We start from the raw sequence: 20,865 nt of genomic DNA, 5'->3' as shown, positions 1-20,865 counted from the left end.
CGGCACCCCCCCGCCCCCGGGCAGCCTGGCATCCTGAATACCTAATTTTCGGCAATTTACAGGTCTAGGCACCTGCTGCCCCGTCACCCGTGTTGCTTTTATAACAACGTCTGCACTGAGAACCAGCAATTGCCGCTCTGCTCAGCCGCCACCTCCCTTCGCCCTCCCGCTGGCAGCTGCGGTGCCAGCTGGGGCCGGGGAGGCAGGTGGGATCGGGGGCTTCCCGCAGCCTGCCACCCCCTCTGGCAAGTGGGTCCGCACAGCTGGTGCGTGAGAAAGGGAACCCGGCCGCGAAGGGACTGGTTACAGCTGCCTTAGCCTTGACGCTATGCAGCCACAGTAGCAACGAGCGCATTTTTCTTCCCTCTACAAAGTACAAGGAAAGAAGGTTTCTCTAAAGTTTTCAGCAGAGACCCAAGCTATGAACACCACATGATTTACAGCATTATAAAAAAGGGAGCCAAAAGCTCGAGGCACACCGCTCTAAGTCATTTCTATATYGAATTCCCTAGCATGAATTATAAATAAAGAACCAACAATGGGATAATCAGGACATTTCTGAGCCAACTCCTTGACTATGCCTGTATTTGAGCATAACTAAGAGCAACAGCAAAAACAACCCGCAGACCAAACGCTCACATCACTGAGCCTTTTTCTAGTGTATAGAAGAATCCATTACAAAAATCACGGGCACAACCTGCACACGAGAAGGCTGGGGAGGAGCTGCACAGCCGACAGCGACGGCTGCTGAAAGGCAACATGCACAGCGGCCCGCACGCCTCATTAGTGGGACCGGCCAGTGCCATTTCTTCTGGCAACAAGAGAACATGGAATATGACCCACAAGGAGTAAATCAAGCGGAGGACAAGCTCCTGGGCCGCTCCGAGCCATAGCTGCTGCTCTTAAACCAGTTGGACGCTAATCCTCCCCGCTCTGTCCTGCGGCGGGGCAGAGCAGGAAGGAACCATCGGGCACTCGGGAAATAACTAGCACATCATCTCTGCTACTGGTTCCTTATTAGATTAGGGTCAGTACCACAGGCCCACTTGAGCAGTTAGGAAAAAAGCTTGGAAAAAGCAAGGGYAGACATATTTAAGTTCCACCCACCCATTCAGCTAACAGACACACAGTCCTCAAGTCCGGAAGCAACGACAGTTCCTTTCCCCCAGCACCGCTGTCGATACTGTCACACAAGCTAAGTGACACGTTTCTCAGCTGACTTAGCTTGAAAGAGTAATAATTCAGCCAAGCATGCAGCGATCAAGCCATGATTCTGCAGAGTCCAAGCACTTCATGTCAGAGCACATCTTGCAGCTTTTTCCTCCCCTACGAATTCTATAAATTAGCTTGATATTTTGGTCAGTTAACTGAAATAACAGACAGATGCTCAAGTGAAGAATTCAATGTATATTTATTATTCACAGTTAATTACTATCTACCAAATGCTGCTGCAGAGTTAAAGGATTAAGTACATAGGCCTTTTTTTATTTAAACACTGATTTTTTTTTTTTAATATATATACACACACAAGACATATGTCTGCAAGGCTGTATGATATACACCAATTCCAAAATAAGGAAACAATCAAATGGTCCAGGTGTAGAATGCCATAGATTCCTTTTCCAATCACTTTACAAAGAAGGAAGAAAGTGAGTGACAGCTAGCAAGGAGAGGGGGAGAAAGTAATACTCTACAGGATAGCTCTTCTCTTTCATCTGCTGGAAAATTAAAGTGTAAGGCAGAGTCCGTCTCAGGAATAAAACATTTGTAACACTTAGTACAAAAAAAGGCACCCTCCAACAAAAGATCRCCCGTGCTTCAGCAGGGCGGGAGGAGATCTCCATTGCAGCTTTTGGATTCGTTGGTGGGGCGAAGGGATCCAGCCAAGGGGCCATCAAAAGGAAAAATAATGCAACTGAAGATTGGCACAAGGAGCGGTGCAGTCTGATTTCTTTCCTTTGTCCGACTGAACATCGCACTGCTCCGGTGGAGGAGCAAATGGCCAAAATAAATGCCATTACGGTGAGGGGTGGGGAATACAGTCATCACACAGCCTGCTGTGAATGGGGAGCAGGGGAGGGAAATCTACTTTTTCAACAGTAACATTGACCTGAGGAGGGAGGAGAAACTGGAGAACAGTGAGGCCAACCCCACTTTTCCAGAGCCACATGACTGCAAATATTCCCTACCCAGGCCAAAAAGATAGGCTGATCACATGCATCACGTAGAAACATTCGCTAACAGCATAAAGTGTTTTCAAGCACTATTTCTTGAGGTTTCTCTGCATGATAGAGTTTTCCATCAAAGGAATGTACGCTTTATAGGACATCTCAGGGCTCGTATGTCTCAAATTCCCCCCTTGCCCTCCCTTCCCCAAAATAGTCTTCCTCATTTTCCCTGGTTATAACTTTCCCCTTTCTCTTACTTCCTTTGAGGCGYCTGGTTGCAGCTCCCCACCTCTGAGCAGCCTAAGCTGCCACTGAATGCCTTGGATTTTTTTTTTTCCTTGGAATAAGGAAAGTCAAACAGTAAGACAAATCTTAAATTAAAGCTCCATCTCTGTTTGTAGATTTTTTTCTTAAATGTCCATTGGTAAAACCACCCTCCTTTACACCCTTCCCCCCAAAATATTTACACAGGCAGAAAAAATCCTCTGAAAAGCTCTGGACTGTCCTTTTAACTTAAAAAATAATAAAAAAAAGAAAATAAGGGAAGGCACTATGGAAAAAATTACAGAATGTGCTCAACCGTACACCTTTAAGAAAAAACAATAAAAAGCTGTCAGCACAGCAAGAACAGACTTCAGTTGTAGGTTGGAATTTCTCAAAGCAGCTCTGTGAYTCAAAAGAAAAAAACAAAACAAAAGCCACACAAATTCTTTTCCCTTCCCCTGCTTGGAAGCTGCTGAGCTYCAGAAGAAAGTGCCAAAGGAGAAGGGAAAATAAAAATTAGAGCAACACCTCATCTTTCCCAGGCCAGAAGAGCTGAATGTTGAAGGCAAAAGCAAAGACTGATGATTTTTGTTTGTTTTTGTTTTTTTTTTTTTTAAAGGCAGGACTGTGGATTTGGTTCTTCTCTCATGTCCCTTCATGTCAAATGAAGACTGCTTGCAGAGAGAGAAAATACCCGCAGAGTTTCTCCCTTTTCCTTTAACTGCATGGCTAGGACTTTATATGGCATTAAAACGTCATGCACTGATGGACAGAGGAGGAGGGGGAAACAAGAAGAGTGAATGAAAGGGGGTAACCCAGGAGCAGCTGAGGAAATTTGTTATTTTCATTTCTTTTTTTCTCTCTCTCTCTTTCTTTCTTTCTTTTTTTTAAAGTTAAGTTTTGGTGTGTAAGTTGAACTCTCCCCCCACCCCTGCAGTTCCATACTGAGTGAAGGAGGATCACCTCACGGTGAAAGGTGACTCGGGTTTTATCGCCGTGTGATTTTTAGGTCACTGGCTGCAGTTAGGCTCTGTATGTGTATTTACTGTTTCTCTGGTTTCTTTAAATAATCTCTAATATTTATCTCTAGATGTTCCGATTCACTGGGGTCACGTAGTTGCGTGGAAACATGCCCGTCTGTCCGTGGCAGGCTCCCTTCCACCAGTTGGGGTCAGAATTGTCAAGGACTTGGATAAAGTCTCCGCGGCGGAAGCCTAGCTCTCCTTCCTCCTGGGGATCAAAATCAAACAGGGCCTGAACGTACGTCGGTTGCTGAAAGAGATGCAAAAAATACAAAGTGAGAACCCTCCCCAGAACAAGACACTTGCTCCCTCAGACAGGGGCTCAGCTTACACCAGGTCTGGCAGTAAACATTTAGGCCGTTTCATCCCTCTGAAAGCCAGCCTCCACCATCTGCAACAAGATGCTAAAAAAGGAAAGCATAGCCCACAGAAGACCTTAAAAAAGAGTCAAGTTTTTGTGAAAGAGCTGAAATAAAGATAGCAGATGATGTCTCCAATGTTTCCCTAGTATGCTCCAATGTTCATGACTTACCATAAAGCTGTACTCTACTGCAACRCAATTTCTTTTCTCTTATTTGCCCCGTTTTCACTGACAGCATGAATATTACTAATCTACCTAATACTGTGATACACTAAGTTTCCTTTAAAAATTAAATGTTGGCATTTTACATACTTTCCTTGAAAGTTCTCCACCGTTCACATATATCAAGAAGTTCTGTTGCAGAGCATTTTGTCTGGTCACCAAATGCTTCCATGCTTAYGGAAAAGCTAAAGGTTCATTAAAAAACACATTTTTGTATTCTTAAAATTGTGAGGCTAGAAAGGAATTTTCATGCCTGTCATTTTTAGCCACCTCTTTTCTGATCCTGTTTAGCACTGACCAAACTGCTTAGAGCCAGATGTTAATTCAGACACACTGTGGCAAAGGGCGCAGGCAGCACCCACAGAGTGGTACAAACTCCATGCCCCTTGTCTTCAAGYGAGAACTAGAAGGCTGCATATAGAGGCAGAAGGATTTCTCCAAAATTGATGAAAAGATTCAGTTATATCCAACGTAACATTTTAATAGCCCTGGGAAACGGAACAAAACAAAGAGCGAGTTATACACAAGCTGCTCTGCTGACACTTAGCAGTAGTTTTTGGTTTCTGCTACTACGGGCTAGGTCCAAAAGAGCAAGCTAGAGATGTTCCATCTGCTACTACCTGTAACCACCTCTTCCCTTAGCTGCACCTCTCCAGGAAAGACCAACACCAAAGTCTCCCTGTAACATGCTCCTGATGGGCACAGTTCTGGCTGTGCCCCAGTACAGAAAGAAAAGGAAAGATCCTTTCTTACTGTGTCCTAAAATAGGAACATGGCCATTTTTAAATTACAGAAATCAGCAGGCGACCTTACTTCAGCAGCATCATTTATAAACCTTAAGACAAGCCAAACGTTCAAGAAGCATCAATAACACTTCACTAGAACAAAAGGGGAGACTAGCAGTTAGCAGGTAGGTTTTTATAAACACCCAGCTTATTTCCCAGCTTAGGTTTGGCTGCAGGATCCAAAGATACACTTCCACAGACAAGAAAAATGTCCAGGTCAGCTCCTGTCCATCCCTATTCATTTACTCTAAGACGCAACCCCACTTCAGCCGGTGGGTTGCAATAGTCTAAATAAAGTCCTCCCTGTGAGGACATTGCTTCTCTTACCTGTGGCACCTGTTCAATGTCCCGGAGAAATATTTGCTGGTTCCTGGAGACAGATGTGGATCTGTGATAATCTACCAGCTCGTTCAAAGAATTGAACTTCACCACCCAGAGGAAATACTTGCCAGCCCCATCCCTAAGCACCTTGAAGTGCTGCACATCATTTCCAAACCTGGGAGGAAGGAATGAAGAACAGAAAAAAGCACATTATCAGTACTTTGAGTACTCTTCTTCTGGGACAGCCAGAACAAAATCAGTCCTGAACATAAAAAGGCCCCCTTCAGAGCACACTGAAAACAGTGACACTGTGACTACAGATACCAATTGGATGCTGTAAAGGCCATATCTAAAAGCTACTTTTCACTTGTATCTTACAGAAATTAGCTATCAGAGACAGATTCCAAATACTGAATTATTTGAGGGGGAAAAAAAAGTCTGCAAACTCTACATGTTTACTTCTTATAGTAAAACTTTAGTTTAAAATCAGCTTTTCAAATCTCTCCAAATTTGTAGGATAAGTTTGAGGTCTTTTGGTCAAGGATTCCTCATTTCAGAACACCCCTTCTCCCAGATCACATGCAACATTCCAATTTTTTTTACACTATATTGCCACACAGCTGGCATCCAGTACATGTACATTTTGATATACATATACAGTCACCCGAGTCACTGAAGAAGTGCACAAAATACCTGGGACACGTCAGAGACTTGGTGACACAAGTGCAAGGGCACATTAAGGTAGCTGCACAACAGCGCTTTCCACTCCACATTCCCAAAACCAAGATTTCAAAGCCGAACATCAACAGCACTTTTTGGTTTAGCTCTCCACACACAGCAATTTCACAACTGACTCAAGCCCATTAAAGTTTGTGCTACTCTTGCTGTGGGTCCTGCGCTTCTCACAGTCTCCGTCCATCCTCCCCACTCCAGCACTAGCGTGTGTGAGACAACGTGATGCACAAGCACCAGTCCCGGTGTAGGGGAACTACTGGGAAAAAACTGCTGCCGGGAGGGCAGGACTGCCTGTTTTGGCAGCCAGCGTGGACTTGCGCCAACTGTGGAACTACTGTCTAAAAGACCATCTTGCAAAACAAAAAGATCTCTCTCGTCTTTCAAATAATAATAAAGAAAAAAAGCGCAACAGAAAATGCACAAAAGGTGATGTTGCACATATACTGACGCAACTTCAATTCTGTGTTAACAATTCTGGCAAATGTTGGCATTCGGTAAAGCTATTTTCTCAGCAATTTTATTTTGAATAAAGAGGAACTCCAAGAGGTCCATCAGGATTTTCCAAGTGAAAAAGTACATTGATATTTTTCCTTTAGAGTCCAAAACACTGAAAACAGGAGACAATTATTCCTACTTGGCATGCATATTTTCTATACCTTGGCTGAAAATGTAGACACCATCTTGGCTACAAAGCAAACATGAAACATGGGTACTGCCTCAGCTCTCCCTTCCTCAGCCTGAGAGTTTCTCTCCATTTCAAATCCTGCAGATCATCTTTTAGAAAACTTTTTTTTTCTTCCCAAAGTACATCAACAAAAAAAAAAAGCAACTGAGAACTTGCCACCAGATGGCAACACTAAGCTAACAGGCAGGCAGAGAAGTGCTGCTACAACTTTAGGTTTTACAAAGAAACACACTTTCTGGAATGAAACTTCCATTCATATCTAGTATTCTAGCTCAGATGATTGTACCCAAGGCAGAAATATAAACATCTCTCTACAGAAATATAAACATCTCTTTAATTCAGTTTGTTGGCATGACTCAGTGCTGCTGTACAGGAGGACAAAAATTTGATTACAGACCAAAGGAGCAAAAAAAATCCTGTCAAGACAGATCAGTGACAGCCATGGAAAATCCAGCAAACGAGAAATCTTGCATGGATAATCAAGATCTACTGCCTGGCTTCTAAAGAATATCCTGATCATTTCTGGTAGGAAAAGGGAAGATTACAGAAAGTGGAGGAAAAGGGAAATCAGCTGCTGAGGACAGAATCCTCCCTCGCTCCATGTTAAATTACATCTCACACCCTTTCAAATTTGTAATACCATTACTTTATTTTACAGTGGCTTCAGAGGGGTTGAGATAGGTAGCATGGTAATATGTAGGCCGTGGCTAACTAGCAGGAACTCCTGACAGTTAAGAGCTAGCACATCAAGAAAGGTTATTCAAGGATGAGAACTGTTCCTCTTCAGTCCACTGCTTCTAGACTAAGATTCTCTACCAACATGGAACGTGCGGGTGAGAAACGGAAGACGCCTTTGTTTCCACAGTTCCACATCCCAGTGCAAGACAAGATGAATATCTCCAAGACATGGGCCAAGCAGTCATGAAAAGCATATCTGGAAGTGTACCAGGTAGACAAAGACAGAAGATGGAATAACAATTTTTGCTTCTGAAGAAGAATGGAGGAAGACAGGAGAGAAGCACGTACACACCAGGCGCTTTATAGCCATCAGGAGGAGGAATGGGATCCACAAACAAAACAACGGCTAGTTGTTGCTGCTTAAGTCAGGCAACAACTTGCCACCAAGGGCAGCCAAGTAGCTAATTACAAAACAGAGTACATATATTTGTTCTTACTAAAGAGGGAATAAATACGTATCACTGGAAGAACCGGCATGCTATAGGGCATCTGGAAGATTATTCCTGCTCTTCAGCATTGACAATCACCTGTCCTTTATCCATGAGTCCAAACGAGCACTAGATGTCCTGATTACCACATATTATTGCTTCTGGGCATTACTTACTTGACTGAGAGAGAGAAGTCCCCAGGAGCACTCTCACTCTCTCTGATGAGGAAGGCACCATCGTGTCTCTGTTTGCCTAACATCTCTTCAGCCTTTGCTCGGGGAATCTTTCCAAAAAACCATCTGTGGAGTAAAGGAAGAAAAGGAAACAAAAGAGAAAGTTAAGAACTTTAATCCTCTCATGGAAGGCCCTGACCTAGATATTCGCACCAACATGAAATGATTCCTAACAGAAATAACTAAGCTACTCTTCATTGCCACTCTAATACAGGCAACTGAACACCACGCACCCTTTCATACTGTTTCATCTTGGGAATGAAGGCTACCATGACTTCACGAGCAGGTGCTCACACTAGCCCTATTTCACCTAATTTACCAGAGCAGTGATGTGGTAAGAGTGAAATCCTCAAGTTACAGAATTTATCTTTAGAGGGGGAAAAAGACTACTCACAATTTAATATGCTGTTCACATTGCTTAGCACCCTACTGTAACTGCAGTTTAGCATATAAACTATCACAACAACCACCTAATTTACACAACTGCTTCACAGCAAAGTCTGGCTTTGTGAGACTAAGAACTACCCTGGGTACCGGCTTTAACTTTGGACACAGTTAAAAAGTCTACTATGTTCTACAGAGATACCTTAGCAAACAAGTCCCATAACCTAAAGAAAAACAGACTAAATGCCTAGCTCAAGCAAGAAATTCAAGTCCTAACCCTTCCTCTATCACAAAGGAATAAAGTCTCGTGTCTCTAGAAGAAGATGCAAGGTTTTAGTTGTGCAGACTGTATGATGCCGTCAACCCAGAGACAACACAGGAGCCCATGCACTGATGGCCAGTCGCTATGGAACTTCTCTACAATATAGCAACATTTATTTCACTAGCAGCACCCAAAGATAATCAGTGGGGAGTAATTACATAGACTTCTTTATGCCTCCTAAGGAGAAGCCACCAGTGCCTCAGTTATTTGCAGAGCAGAACAATGTATAACACAGGTATATACAGGATTAAGGACAGAAACATCACTATTTTAACAGATAGGAGCCTTAAAAAWATATATATAGCATTTGTAAAACTCAAGCAAAACACAGTTTGCTCACAGGTTTCTCTTCAGAAACATTACAGCTGCAGAAACAAGAACCTGCACGAATGAAAATTAGATTTTTTGTCAAAAAACAGTCTCTTTTAGATCAGGTGGTAGGACATAGTTACTTCAGCAGGCAGAATGACTAGCTTCATTCAGCAGTTGGTTGTTCCTGCAGCACAGAGTCCAACCTTTCCGACCCTAGTGACTGGCATACCAGAACACTGTGGTCAAAAACAGATATCATGCGTCCAAAAGCTAAGGTGGGTGCTGGGAGCGGAGTCACAGGCAGGCAGAAAGTGAGAAAAGCTCCCCAACTAGACATATTTAACTTAATTGTAAGTCTTGTTTCTGTTCTTTCCATGCCCTGGAACGGAATGGACAAGCTCTCTCCCACATCCATCCTATTTCCAGTGACAAAGAACTTGATGGCATTTAGTATTTCCTTGGTGGTTTTGCACCTGCATTGCTTCTCAGTATGGGAGGTGGTGGCAGAGCCAGCAGAGGAAGTGCCCACCTGTCTCTCATTGCACTCTACCGCCTCCAAAATCAGCCAAGAGAAACMGTTATGTGCAATTCCTTCAGAATTCAAAGGTAGTACTTTTTTTTACCTGAGCTTTTGGCACAGTCGTGAGAAAGATAAGCAAGACTCGAATTTATCCCTGCCAAATATTACATAATGCAAGCTTTATACTATGATTTTAGATATCTTGCCATAGTTCTTATTTCACCCTATTTTTCCCTTCAATTTTACTGAATCATTAAAGAGCAGAAGTGTACAATTCAATTAATGGAAGTAACACTTGCAAAGTAACAATGTCAAATTCTCAGTTTTCTGCCAGCTGCTTTCAAGGCATTTTAGTTTAAACAGGAGGCAGAGATTAGAAAACTTCCACAACTCTTGAGCACTCTTGTAGTTTTTATGACTTCACTAACACTTTAGCCATCCACAGACTAAAAGGAGCTTGATTTTTAACTATAAAAAAGACAAAGAAAGAAAACCCAACACTTCTGGGGCTTTCACAGATCATGAAGAAACAAAGAAAGTTACTTCGAGGGAATACTGTCTACTTAAGAACATGCATGCAAAGCATCAGAAACTTTCTGCAMGTAAAAATCTTTCCTACAAACGACTGAAACAAAATCCCTGCACACCCAGGAGAACTGAGCCAAAGAAAGGGACCCTCACATTCCCACAGCTTCCTTTCTGAGCGGCTGGGCTTGATAACATTTGTCTCCAACAAGCTTTGTAACATAGGTGAAGCTCATCCAGTCAGCACTGCAAAAACAAATCCAGATATTACTGCTGATGCTGCACAGCCAGAGGGAGATGCACCGATCGGAACAACGCAGAGTTCACGTCGCGTTCAGACTCCTTTCAATCAGCACATCGGAAATTCTTTTGGCTTCGCTTAGTGCAACCATTTAGCTTGGCTATATTGCCTCCACCTAAGTTACAGTATCGCAAAGCGACACCTCAGCATTGTCTGCAAGAACCGTGTAATAGGAATAGAAACAGTTGAGATGCATGTACACGAGTCTGACCCAGGCCACGCCACAAACAGCAAATTCTTCCCCCAGCCCCTTAAAAAGAAAAAGGGTAGCCCTGTGCTGAACTGCACAGCCGTGCCTTCGCAGGAAGCCTCCCTGCCCAGAGTTTCCTGCRGCTCTTCACTGAGCATCATGGCTCTATCTACTTACAGCTTTGTTTTGTTAATTGAAGTGCAATCCAGATTAACCGTTTGGAGCCCAGGTGACTCAGCTGGTGACCGAAGGGCTCCACATTTTCCTTTTGCTTAATTTGCTAATAGTTACAAAGCAAACTGGAATATTTGCAACATTCGTGCAGGAAGAACATGACATTTAAGACTAGCTGTGGGGCTGGAGGATTTCAGGATCTCAGATCCCAGGATAGGGCTACCATAGAAAGCCATTTTTCAGTTTCTTTCTCTCCAAACCCTCTTGAAAAGCTCTCACGCCACCTTCCCACAACACAGTTCGACACTAGTCTGAGAAAAAGAACATTCCCTTTCTCGCACCTGGTCAGCTGCCTGCAGTTTGCTTTTTGTATGACCTGCTGGACTACTTAGAGAGCTCTGCATTACAGCTAAGCAAACATTATGCTATAAAAACTTTTGCATAATTTCCCAGGGTTGTTAATGCACTAGTTAAGACTCCCAGCAATGCTGACACATGGAGTTAACTCTCACCATCTAGCTGCCATCAGCAGTTTAAACATCTTCAAAAAAGGCCAAATTAACCATGCTTAAAAATCATCAGCAAGCTTGCCTACTTTCAGGCTCCAACATTGTTTATTCCCTCTTTGGTAGCAGTAAGTAAAAAACTGACAAGCTCTGTCTCTCTAAAACCAAGATGATTACAGAATGAACAGAGTATCATCATTACAGTAGAACTCAAACGCCTGTGAAACTGTTATTACAAGATGTACGAGGACTTAAATTCATGAGAGATGGAAATAACCACGTGCATTTGTGATCCCCACTGGACTAGCAGGATCAGGGAAAACTAGTCTTGTTGTTACAGCAGACAAGACTTTATTTAAGCAATTTCAGAAGTTTCTTGTGCATCCTTGCTTCGCTTCCCACTTAGCTGCACTAAAGCAGTGCATCTTTGCACCTTCTCGGGGGCATGGTCCCTCAGAGCCTTCACTCTGCCATTTCAAAAGAGCCTTCAGAAGAATAATGCTTGATTGTATTTAACCACAACATCTTCATGATATAATTACAGCCAACAATTAGCAAATCCATCTTCAGCTTTTGTGGGCAACTGAAACACTAAAGCTCCTTTTAAAAACCCTGATGACCAGTTTTGCTGCTTCTTTCAAAATCTTCTCTCCCCTTTGACTTTACTACTCAGAGCTTGCTATTTTCTTGTTCAGATTTTGAAGGAACTCAATTTTTGGCAGAACCAAAGTTTAGAAGACAGCAAAAATGAACTGATGACGATAAATTATTCAGAATCATGAAACCCTACTATTTTCACATGCTTGCTTCTTTATATTTAAGAGGAAACATTCAAAGAGGTTACTCAAATAGGCTTCTCTGGGGCTGCAAACCGATGCAACTACATCTGCATAGCAGTACACACTCTGAAGCTGGCCTGCTTTGAGACCACAGCATTGAATCAGATGACTTTAGAGGTCCCATCCAACCTAAATTAACCTAAGTATAGAACCACAGACTGTGATAGAGACATACTAAGAATTCAGCTGCAAATATCACTAAACATTTTTCTGGTGAGCTATGAATGACAACAGATTTTTGCTCTTATCTGCAACACTAAGTATAAGACAGAATCATCACCAGAACATAGTATCAAGTTTAACACCTGGTCTTACCAAACTGTGAAATGGCTAACCATGAACACTTAATATTCCCCTAAGAGAAGTCTATAAATAAAAATTTAAAACACTCTTTTTAAAACAAAGCTTGATTAAAAAAAAAAAAAACACAACAAATCACTACATAAAGACTCACAATTTTTGCTTGTCAAGTTTGAAACTTAGTTAATTTCTGGCAAATTTCCCTGAATCACAACAGTTGTTCTGGAGTCTCTTCTGCAAAGATTAGGCCGAGACACCCTTTTCTAAGGGGCATAAACAGCATTAACAAGGGAGCAATAAGTAACAAGTGAGCAGATCCAACAGCTGGCTGCTACAAGCAGGATACTCCGGATCCCCTTTCTAAGCAGGCAAGTCTTGCCCCTTCCCTCTTGCTAGCTCTAGATCTGATCCCCCAGTAAACCGAAAACAGGGAATTCAGCCACTGTTTTTTTTCCTGGGGTGCTGGTAGTGGTAACAGTGTCTACTGAACTAGTAGTACTGTCTGCTGGTTTAGTCTCTCCCCCTGCAATCAGTCTTTCTAAACCTACATCAAAACACCACAGCCAGCACCAGAAAGGCTGCCAAAATATTGTGCTATAGCAAGCTGTGGATGAGTTATGGCGGACACTGCAAGCAGCAGGCAGAGATACAACCCAACGGCCATCCTTTATCCATCCACACGCCTTGATAGAGCCGATAAAGCCGGCACACTTTGCAAAGTGCTCAGCAGGAAACCTCCCTCCGGTTTGAGAGCAAGGTAAGAGCAAGGGAGTCTATTGCCCAAAGCTCTACTTACGGATGTGGTTTCATTTCTATGTAGTTCTTGGGAATGAAGCCATCTTTTCCATTGAGTTCTGCCTTGTACCAATTCTGATCACATTCTTCATTCAAAACCTGAAGGAAACAAACCAAAAAAAAAAGCTTACCATATTTCAATATACAGCAAAACTGATTAGGATATTGGCTTATTCTTCCCATTTCTTGCCCATTCCAGGCAAGATGAACCTGTAAAAAAACGGTGCCAGTCATTCTGCTCCACTGTATCCCACAGACTTCCAGAACGGTGGTGAGCAAAAAGCTGGACCAATAATTTAAAACAAAGAGTTTTAGTACCAAAGCCACGCGCTTTTGTAAGAAAGTCACTGGAAGTCACTATACATCCACAGGTACCTTTCTGTTTAACAACCTAACTAGACTGACTTCTGTGCCAGAGGTTAGTTAACCGTCATCGCTACACACTCATTGCAAAATCTGAAAGCCAAGAAATTCTGATTCTTTATCTCTAATGATCACTCATTCTGAATTCCACTGACAAACCTGCTGATGCTTTCAGCATAAATAGGATTGCATTCAGCTTTTCTACATTTGCACTGGTTACGTACTGGATATTTTGATGATTCTAGGCAACATCTATATTAYAGAGAATTTTACAAAACAAAAACTCATGACAGAAATGGCATGGGCCCAGCTGCAGATAAGACTGTCAGCTTCTTTTTTTTTTTGCTGATACAGGTTAAAATCTGTTTAAATTAGAGAACAGAAATGGTGACTTGCTTTATTAACATAAAAAAATGCTCAACAGGCAAGTCAAACCCAAACAACAAATGTAGATGAACAAGGTTTCCCTTTTTTAAAGGGATACAGTTTTTTTTTTTTTAAACTATAACTTCATTCTAAAAATGAATGCAAGATCAGGAGTTATAAGACAGGAGACATGTTAGTAGGTAGCATTAAAAAGCACATAAATCAATACTTCAAAGCATACTTGCTCTCAAAATCTTGGTGCTCTGTTTTTCATTGAATTTCTGTCAACTGCCACAGTGCAACAGAGATTCTTGAACAAAGTAGGATCATGTTCCACAAAGCAAACCATGCTATAGTTTGAAATCACCTCTCCCCAAACTGATTTTATTTGGTTTTGGAAGTCAACATGACATAGATCCTGCCCCCCTCACCTTTCTTTGTTTTAATTTTGACCATAAAGCACTAAAGCAATACTTTTTTTCCAGCACTTTCTTCCTTCTCAATTTTCTGAAGTTTCTTCCTTTGCAACAAAAGGCTAGATCTGATAAAAAAAAACCCAAACAAACAGATACATTTATAACCTTAAATCACAAGTGTCACATGATTAAGGATGTCTAAGTGGGGGAAGATGAGGAAATACAAAGAGCAGAAAAGATACACATGCAGGATATCACAGAGCAGATCCAGAAATCACATACAAAATATGAATACAGTTACAGTGAAGGCATTAACTTAAAAAAATAATCTCATGAGCAATTATGTCCCTTTATGGCTTTTTTTTTTTTGGAACTCTTTTGGAAGAGTTAGGAGATGAAATTAAAAAGGAAAACCAGAAAGAACAACTGTAGCTGATGGAAGTGCTTCAGAAAATTAAACTCTAAAAGATCAATTTTTGCTGCCATCCAACAATTATATGACATGTTAACACTCTAATCTGTCCCACTGCTGACTGCTAGATCTGAAAGAAAAAGAAACCTAATCACCTACTGAGATGGAAGCCAGTAAAGCAGMAGAAGAGGAGAACGAAATCTGAACGGCCACAGTGAGTTGCAGTGGATGACAGTCACCTGCCTCTTCCCTAGCTCCCAACCGCGTAGGCTGCCGCTACGACGCATTTCCCCCCGGTGCCAATACTCCAGCAGAGCGATGCAGCACAGGACCAGGGCTGCATCTACAGAACTTCAGGTGAGCAAAGACACGCACCTTTACGACCCATTTCAGGATATTTTTAGTTGAAGAAGAGACTTTAATACTGAAGATATCTTAAGTATTTTTTCATATGGATAAAAATATTCAAACTATCTTTTGTGCAGTTACTGCGTCGGGTTTCCATTTACTTATAAGCATCGTTTTAGTCGCACTGGAGCGCAGCTGTTCAGATAAGGATAATCTGCCCGCAGGTCAGGAGTGGTTCAAGTGTGGCTCCGCTACTAGCACCGAGGTAAACGCTTGCACATGGGCAGTCGGCACAGATCAGCTGACATCTGCTAAATTGCCTTTAAGCAAAAAAAACGTGCCCATCTCAGAACCGCTGCAGCAACGGCAAGGGAGCCTCGTGCACAGAGCTGCTTCCATTTCAGCATACGAAATACAGGTAGAGGACACCAGCGGCAGCTCCGGGATCCTGACTAGAGGAGATGGAGGTTAAAAACAGTGAAAAAAGTGAATGGCGTAAGGGCAAAGCAGACAAAGGGCATGGCTTGAAGCCCTAGCTTGTAGTCACAGAAGGATTTTGGCTTATAGCTCGTATGCTCAGGAAGCTTGGTTGCTTGTTATATGCCCCAGCAGTCATCAACAGTCATGTATACAATGTAACAGAACACCAACAAAGCACATTTTGATGTTATTCCTAACAAGCCAATTCTTACGTGGTAACATGCACTCCTTTATCAAAGATGGCACAGATGAAACCTCTGACAAGATCGTGTACTACAAACCGATTTCATTACCTTTAGAGAGTGCAGTTAACAGATACAGCAGTCTATTCTCTTCCAAAAAGAAAAAAAGGAAAAAAAAAGACTGTAGCATACGAAGGAATATTATCACATATTTGTGCTTTTGGCAGTAGGTATTAAAAAATTATCAGAAATTCTAATGCCCAAATGTAAATTATTTTAATGAGTTTTATCTTGCTCTGAAGATATGCTAATAGATCTGGAGGAGCCAAATCACACAGGACTTGGGGTACTCATTAACGCTTGGCCTGGAGACAAACGCCAGCGAGGGAGCATTGMGGAGGCATGCACTAAGCTTTGGGACAGAAAAAAATAGCTGGATAAAAGGCATAGTAAGGTGAACCACCTACACACACACACAACCTGTTCGGGGGACTTCAGCTGTGATAACGAATCCTCCACAACTCTCCACCTCAGGGTCTTTGTCCGCTCCAAGGACTCTCTTTTTCCCTGCTTCACACTTGGATTGACATATCTTCATAGCTGGTTGTCCTTTCTAGGATCATTTTAACTAGCTGTCAGAGCTCCATTCACACCCTGGCAGACGGCCAGACTATCCATGTCCTACACTACATACTAGAGAGCTTATACGCACACAGCCACCCTGCGAGCACGACTGTTTCCCCCTTTCAGAGGCAACACAACCGCCTTTAGAAAGCTGCGTGTTCAAGTCTCATTTGACGAGGAGCCACCTCCAACGCACAGATGTCTACAAAATCATTTGTTCTCACAGTGTCCTAAACAGGCACTTCTGGAGCTGCTCCCGGGGCTTAGCTGAGCAAAAACGACTTCTGCTGAAGTACCTGAAAGTCAGGACAACTTTGCAGTCCCATGTGTAATCCAGGAATTTTGGTTGCTACTATGATGTTACGTAGCTATTACTATGACAACTGCAAAATAATCATGCAAAATTTCAGCTTACGCCACTAACAGTTTTCAGTTACGCCACTAACATCCATTACTGAAATACAACTAAAGTAAAGCAAGAACACACTAAAGAAACGTCCACACTGCTGCAGTCAGCTTAGATGTTTACATCCAACATTTTTTTTTTTGACATTAAGCCCACAAAAAAGAAAGACCTGACTTTGTCTCATTAAACCATTTTGCTATGAAACACTTAAGCATCTAGCAAATCTGTCTATCCCATAACTACAAGTGGCCTCCTAGATCTCTGGATGATAATTTTAAGATTAAAATTCTCATCTGGATATTTTAAAAAGTGACATGCCTCTAAGAAAAATAAAGAATTTTAATTGAACTATCATAAAATGTTTCCAGACTTACCAGAGCTATAAAATTTAGTCTAAATACTGCATACATCACTGGATTTTGCTTAGAAGATTTCCCCAAGTACAAATAAACACAGATAAATTAAGCATGAAAATGAGACTGTTAGATTCCCTGCTCCAAATCGAGACAGCCTTCCGAGTTTGCAAAAACCTAAAAGCACAAACACTTATTTATCTTAACAAACATTAAGAACTGCTGCTTTTTGTATTGGTCAAAACACGAAACATTCCTCTGCAGCCAATCCTCCTGCCTGCTGTAGATCTAATCCAGTCTACGACCGAGTAACTCTTCCTTTCACACTGAGGCATCTGTGCCTGCGAGGAGGAAGGAGGAAGGATATTTTTAGCCATTACATTTGAACACATACTGCCATGTGATGTCCTCAGCCTGGAGTCAGCCCTGCTTTACAGTAAGAGTGGCTCAACTGCTGCCTCTCAGTTTCCGAGGTTGATACYAGATCTCTTATCAACAACAGCCCATCTGTTCCCATGGAAATGGGGAAAAGGCCCTGCCGGAGAGCTGCACAACAAGGCTGCAGTGGCTTGCAGAAAACTTTCCAAGCCATTTGCCATCYCATACCTGGCGAATGCTTCTGAACACAGCTTTTCGACCCTGATGAACTGCTGCACAGTAAGGCTCAAAACCAAACAATTTTCAGGAACACGCAGACACGAAACTGGAATGAAACAAGCAGATCTGTCATCGCGACTCAGGCTGACTCCCACATGCAAATGTAAAGCTAAACATAATGCCCCAAATGTACTTATACACTTGCAAATTTAGCCAAATTCATCAGAATGCCTGAGTTTTGGATAGGAAGCCCAACAAACTTGTTCAGAGAGGGCTCTGGGCTTTGGCTGAGCCCCCGCCTTCCCCTGCACTGTAAGGTTTCACGATCTTTGCAGTGCTAACTCAAACAGAAGGCAACAACTGCTTAAGTGCAACCTGTTAGCTGCCAGTGTGGTTTTCCTCCTCAACAATGCTGCATTGACACTGCCGCAATGAAAACAATGCAGTGTATTAAAAACCCTCCCAAAGTCTTGGAAAGCACAGGACACTCAAACGAGCACAGGAATTAAAGCAATAATAAAAATGAGCAAGTGATTCAAATCCAGTAACAGCACAACTGAATTTTTAACCCAGAAATTATTTGTCCCAGAGCGGAGCGGTGGTCGGAGAGCGCTGTTGATTGAGTTTCAATGACAAATAGCASCACTGGGAAGCTTCAGGACTGCCACATCTCACCCCTCTGCAGAAGGGTTTTAACACAGCTTTTCCTTTCAGAGAAAAATGGCTCCTGTTTCTGCTCCGAGAGGCGCGAACTAGCCACATTACAAGCAGGCACCCATTGCTTCAATGGAAGCTGCACCTGAATTCAACAGAGGTCAGTATAGTCATTATACAGCATTTTTCTTCCCCAAAGCTATTGCAAAAGGCATCCCAGGATATTAAAATTCACCTTGTYGAGGATTCGTAAAAGAGATCCCAGAACAGACTCTGCCTGGTAACCTACACCCCCCTTCCTCATCCTCACGTTCAGGAGCCTAGAGGCAGCAACGCTGCTGAACCAACGAGGCCTCCTCAGCCTAGCTGCCCGAGGCCACCAGCGAGACCGCCGTACCAGGGACACAGCACCTCGGGGGAACCCGCCTGACCAAATGGCATCGCAGATCACACCGAGCTTCCCTTTCAGCTTTCCTTTCCCTTGGTTTATTCATCATGACACCCTGTACAGTTCATTTTAACTCCAAACATTTGATGCAAAAAGATGCATTGGACAACTGAAGACGACTAGCTTAAGAACATGCAACTTTTAAAATATTTTTTTCTTTTCACTCAGTTTATCATAACCACATGTAGGAAAGGGGAAATACATACATTTTCCAAATCAAAACCCAAAGCATCATGTTTGGACATGACTATCTAAGATTGTGAATACTCACTCTCTAAGTAGCTATAAAAAGCTGTGAAAACATACATAAAAACCCAGAGAGAAAATGTTACGTGAAATGGTCAAAAAAAMCCAGAGAAAGATTATTTCTTAAACTGCACTCAATACCCAGTGTTATAGATTAATATCTAAATAATGCATGTAGATCGTAATATGCAATAATGTATTACGGATATATATATTTTTTATTCTCGCCCTAACCCCAATTCCCTGTCATCGCTATAAAAACGCTTCTTCCACTCTTATCCTCTTAAAGCCAAAAGAAGCGCACAAAACCCAAACTCCCCAAAATGCGTTTCAGAAATTCTTCCCACCACAACCAACGTACAAAGGCTCTTCTTCCCCATCCTTCGAGTGGTGATTTTTCTCAGAAGCCTTATCTGAAGCAATGACTGTTACTTCAACATGGCACATACACTGACTTTTCACATTGACACCGTTTACTACAGCAAGCCAAGCTGCCAAAAGCAAGAATTGAGGAGTGCGAGCTCCAAAGCGTGCAAAACAAAACACTAGAGTCTGGGTTACATAGTGCTGTCTTTGGTCATATTTTCTTCTTAAAGAAACTACATTATTTACATTTGCCTTGTAGGAACCCGATAATCTAGTCCAAAGTAAAACATAAAACAAAGCTGAAAGCCCACAAGACAAAAACGACACTGGAAGTCACAGGATACAGCCGTTCTAGGACCTCAGGTTCTCTTTCCAAACAGTAAATACCACTCTCCTCTATATCTATTGCACAAGTCCACTCATCACTGAAGTCCTTGTTCCATATAGATGTTTACGGGTAAAGCCAGTACTCCCCTAACTTTCAGAAAGGGCTGATGGGGAGAAGTAGCTGCATAAGATTACAGGAAAGGACGTTATTTTTAACGATGTGAGGAAAAGACAAGCTGTGATGAAAATTCCATGAAATATTTCACCATGCAAAACTCTAGCTAGAGAGCGAGAACTATAGCGGTCAAGAAATTCACAGCAACGCAGGCTGCCAAGCAGAGTCAAGAATGTTGCGGCAAAGCAAAGCCCAAAGACAAAGAACATAGTCAGGGATTAGCGTTCAAGCCTTCACTTCAAAACCACCTTGATTTTTTCGTACATAACACAGGAATACTTTGAGGCAACTTTAAGTCAGCTGAAGTACAATCAAGTCTAACCACAAGGACAGAATGTAGCTCAGACTAACTTACCCTGCCTCTCAGGCTTTGCAAGTCTTGTACTACTTCTTCCCCTCTTGCAAAGGCCTTCTATCCCTCCACCAATTCCTAAGGTGTTTTTCCTCTCTCTCTTTCTCTTTTTTTTTTTTTTTTTTAAGATAATAAGGAACAGAGGGAGAGACAGGAGTAAAAAAGAGTCATTGGACAATTCTCTCTATGGCTTACTTTAGGATTACATGGCATAAAGAGATAGGAGAAAAAAACCCCAAACATTTAAAAGTATTTTGTAGCGACCTTCAAAATATCTACYGGAGATCCTAGAAAGAGTCAGTAAAGCTCAAGAAACTTTGCCATAGGTCTCATCTTCAATGAAGTTTCCTTCTGTGTAGGAAGTTTCCACTAGCACAGACACACAGAGTTAAAATGACAATAAATTCACCAGTTTTGTCTACYTTGCTCATGAAGGAGAGAGAGATGCCAGGCTCAGCGATTACAGAAGCCTCTTCACATTTGCCCTCCCACTATCACCACGTTTCTATAAAGTTTAAACCACCAATACCATAAACAGCACATTTTGAAGAAGGTTCATGCAAAACCTCCATTCCAGAAAGAATTAGTAACCTGCAGTAAAACAAGGGCTGGTGATCTTA

At 42.2% G+C, this 20,865-nt stretch overlaps 1 protein-coding gene across 4 annotated transcripts in view; it reads right to left on the bottom strand.

Moving 5' to 3' along the window:
* Positions 1-1,392: 1,392 nt before the first annotated feature.
* The window catches only part of GRB2 (growth factor receptor bound protein 2), a 62,789-nt gene continuing 43,316 nt past the window's right edge, over positions 1,393-20,865 (bottom strand). For all 4 annotated transcript variants that reach the window (XM_026090357.1, XM_026090358.1, XM_026090359.1 and 1 more), the window contains 4 exons: positions 13,132-13,229; positions 7,906-8,028; positions 5,150-5,318; positions 1,393-3,704 (listed from right to left, as the gene is read on the bottom strand). In XM_026090357.1, the coding sequence (XP_025946142.1) occupies positions 3,519-3,704; positions 5,150-5,318; positions 7,906-8,028; positions 13,132-13,229 (576 nt within the window). In that variant the 3' untranslated portion in view covers positions 1,393-3,518. The remainder of the gene's footprint in view (positions 3,705-5,149; positions 5,319-7,905; positions 8,029-13,131; positions 13,230-20,865) is intronic.

Source organism: Apteryx rowi, unplaced genomic scaffold (assembly GCF_003343035.1).
Source record: "Apteryx rowi isolate R43461 unplaced genomic scaffold, aptRow1 scaffold_86, whole genome shotgun sequence".
Lineage (NCBI taxonomy): Eukaryota > Metazoa > Chordata > Aves > Apterygiformes > Apterygidae > Apteryx > Apteryx rowi.
This window is presented reverse-complemented; position numbering and strand designations above follow the sequence as displayed.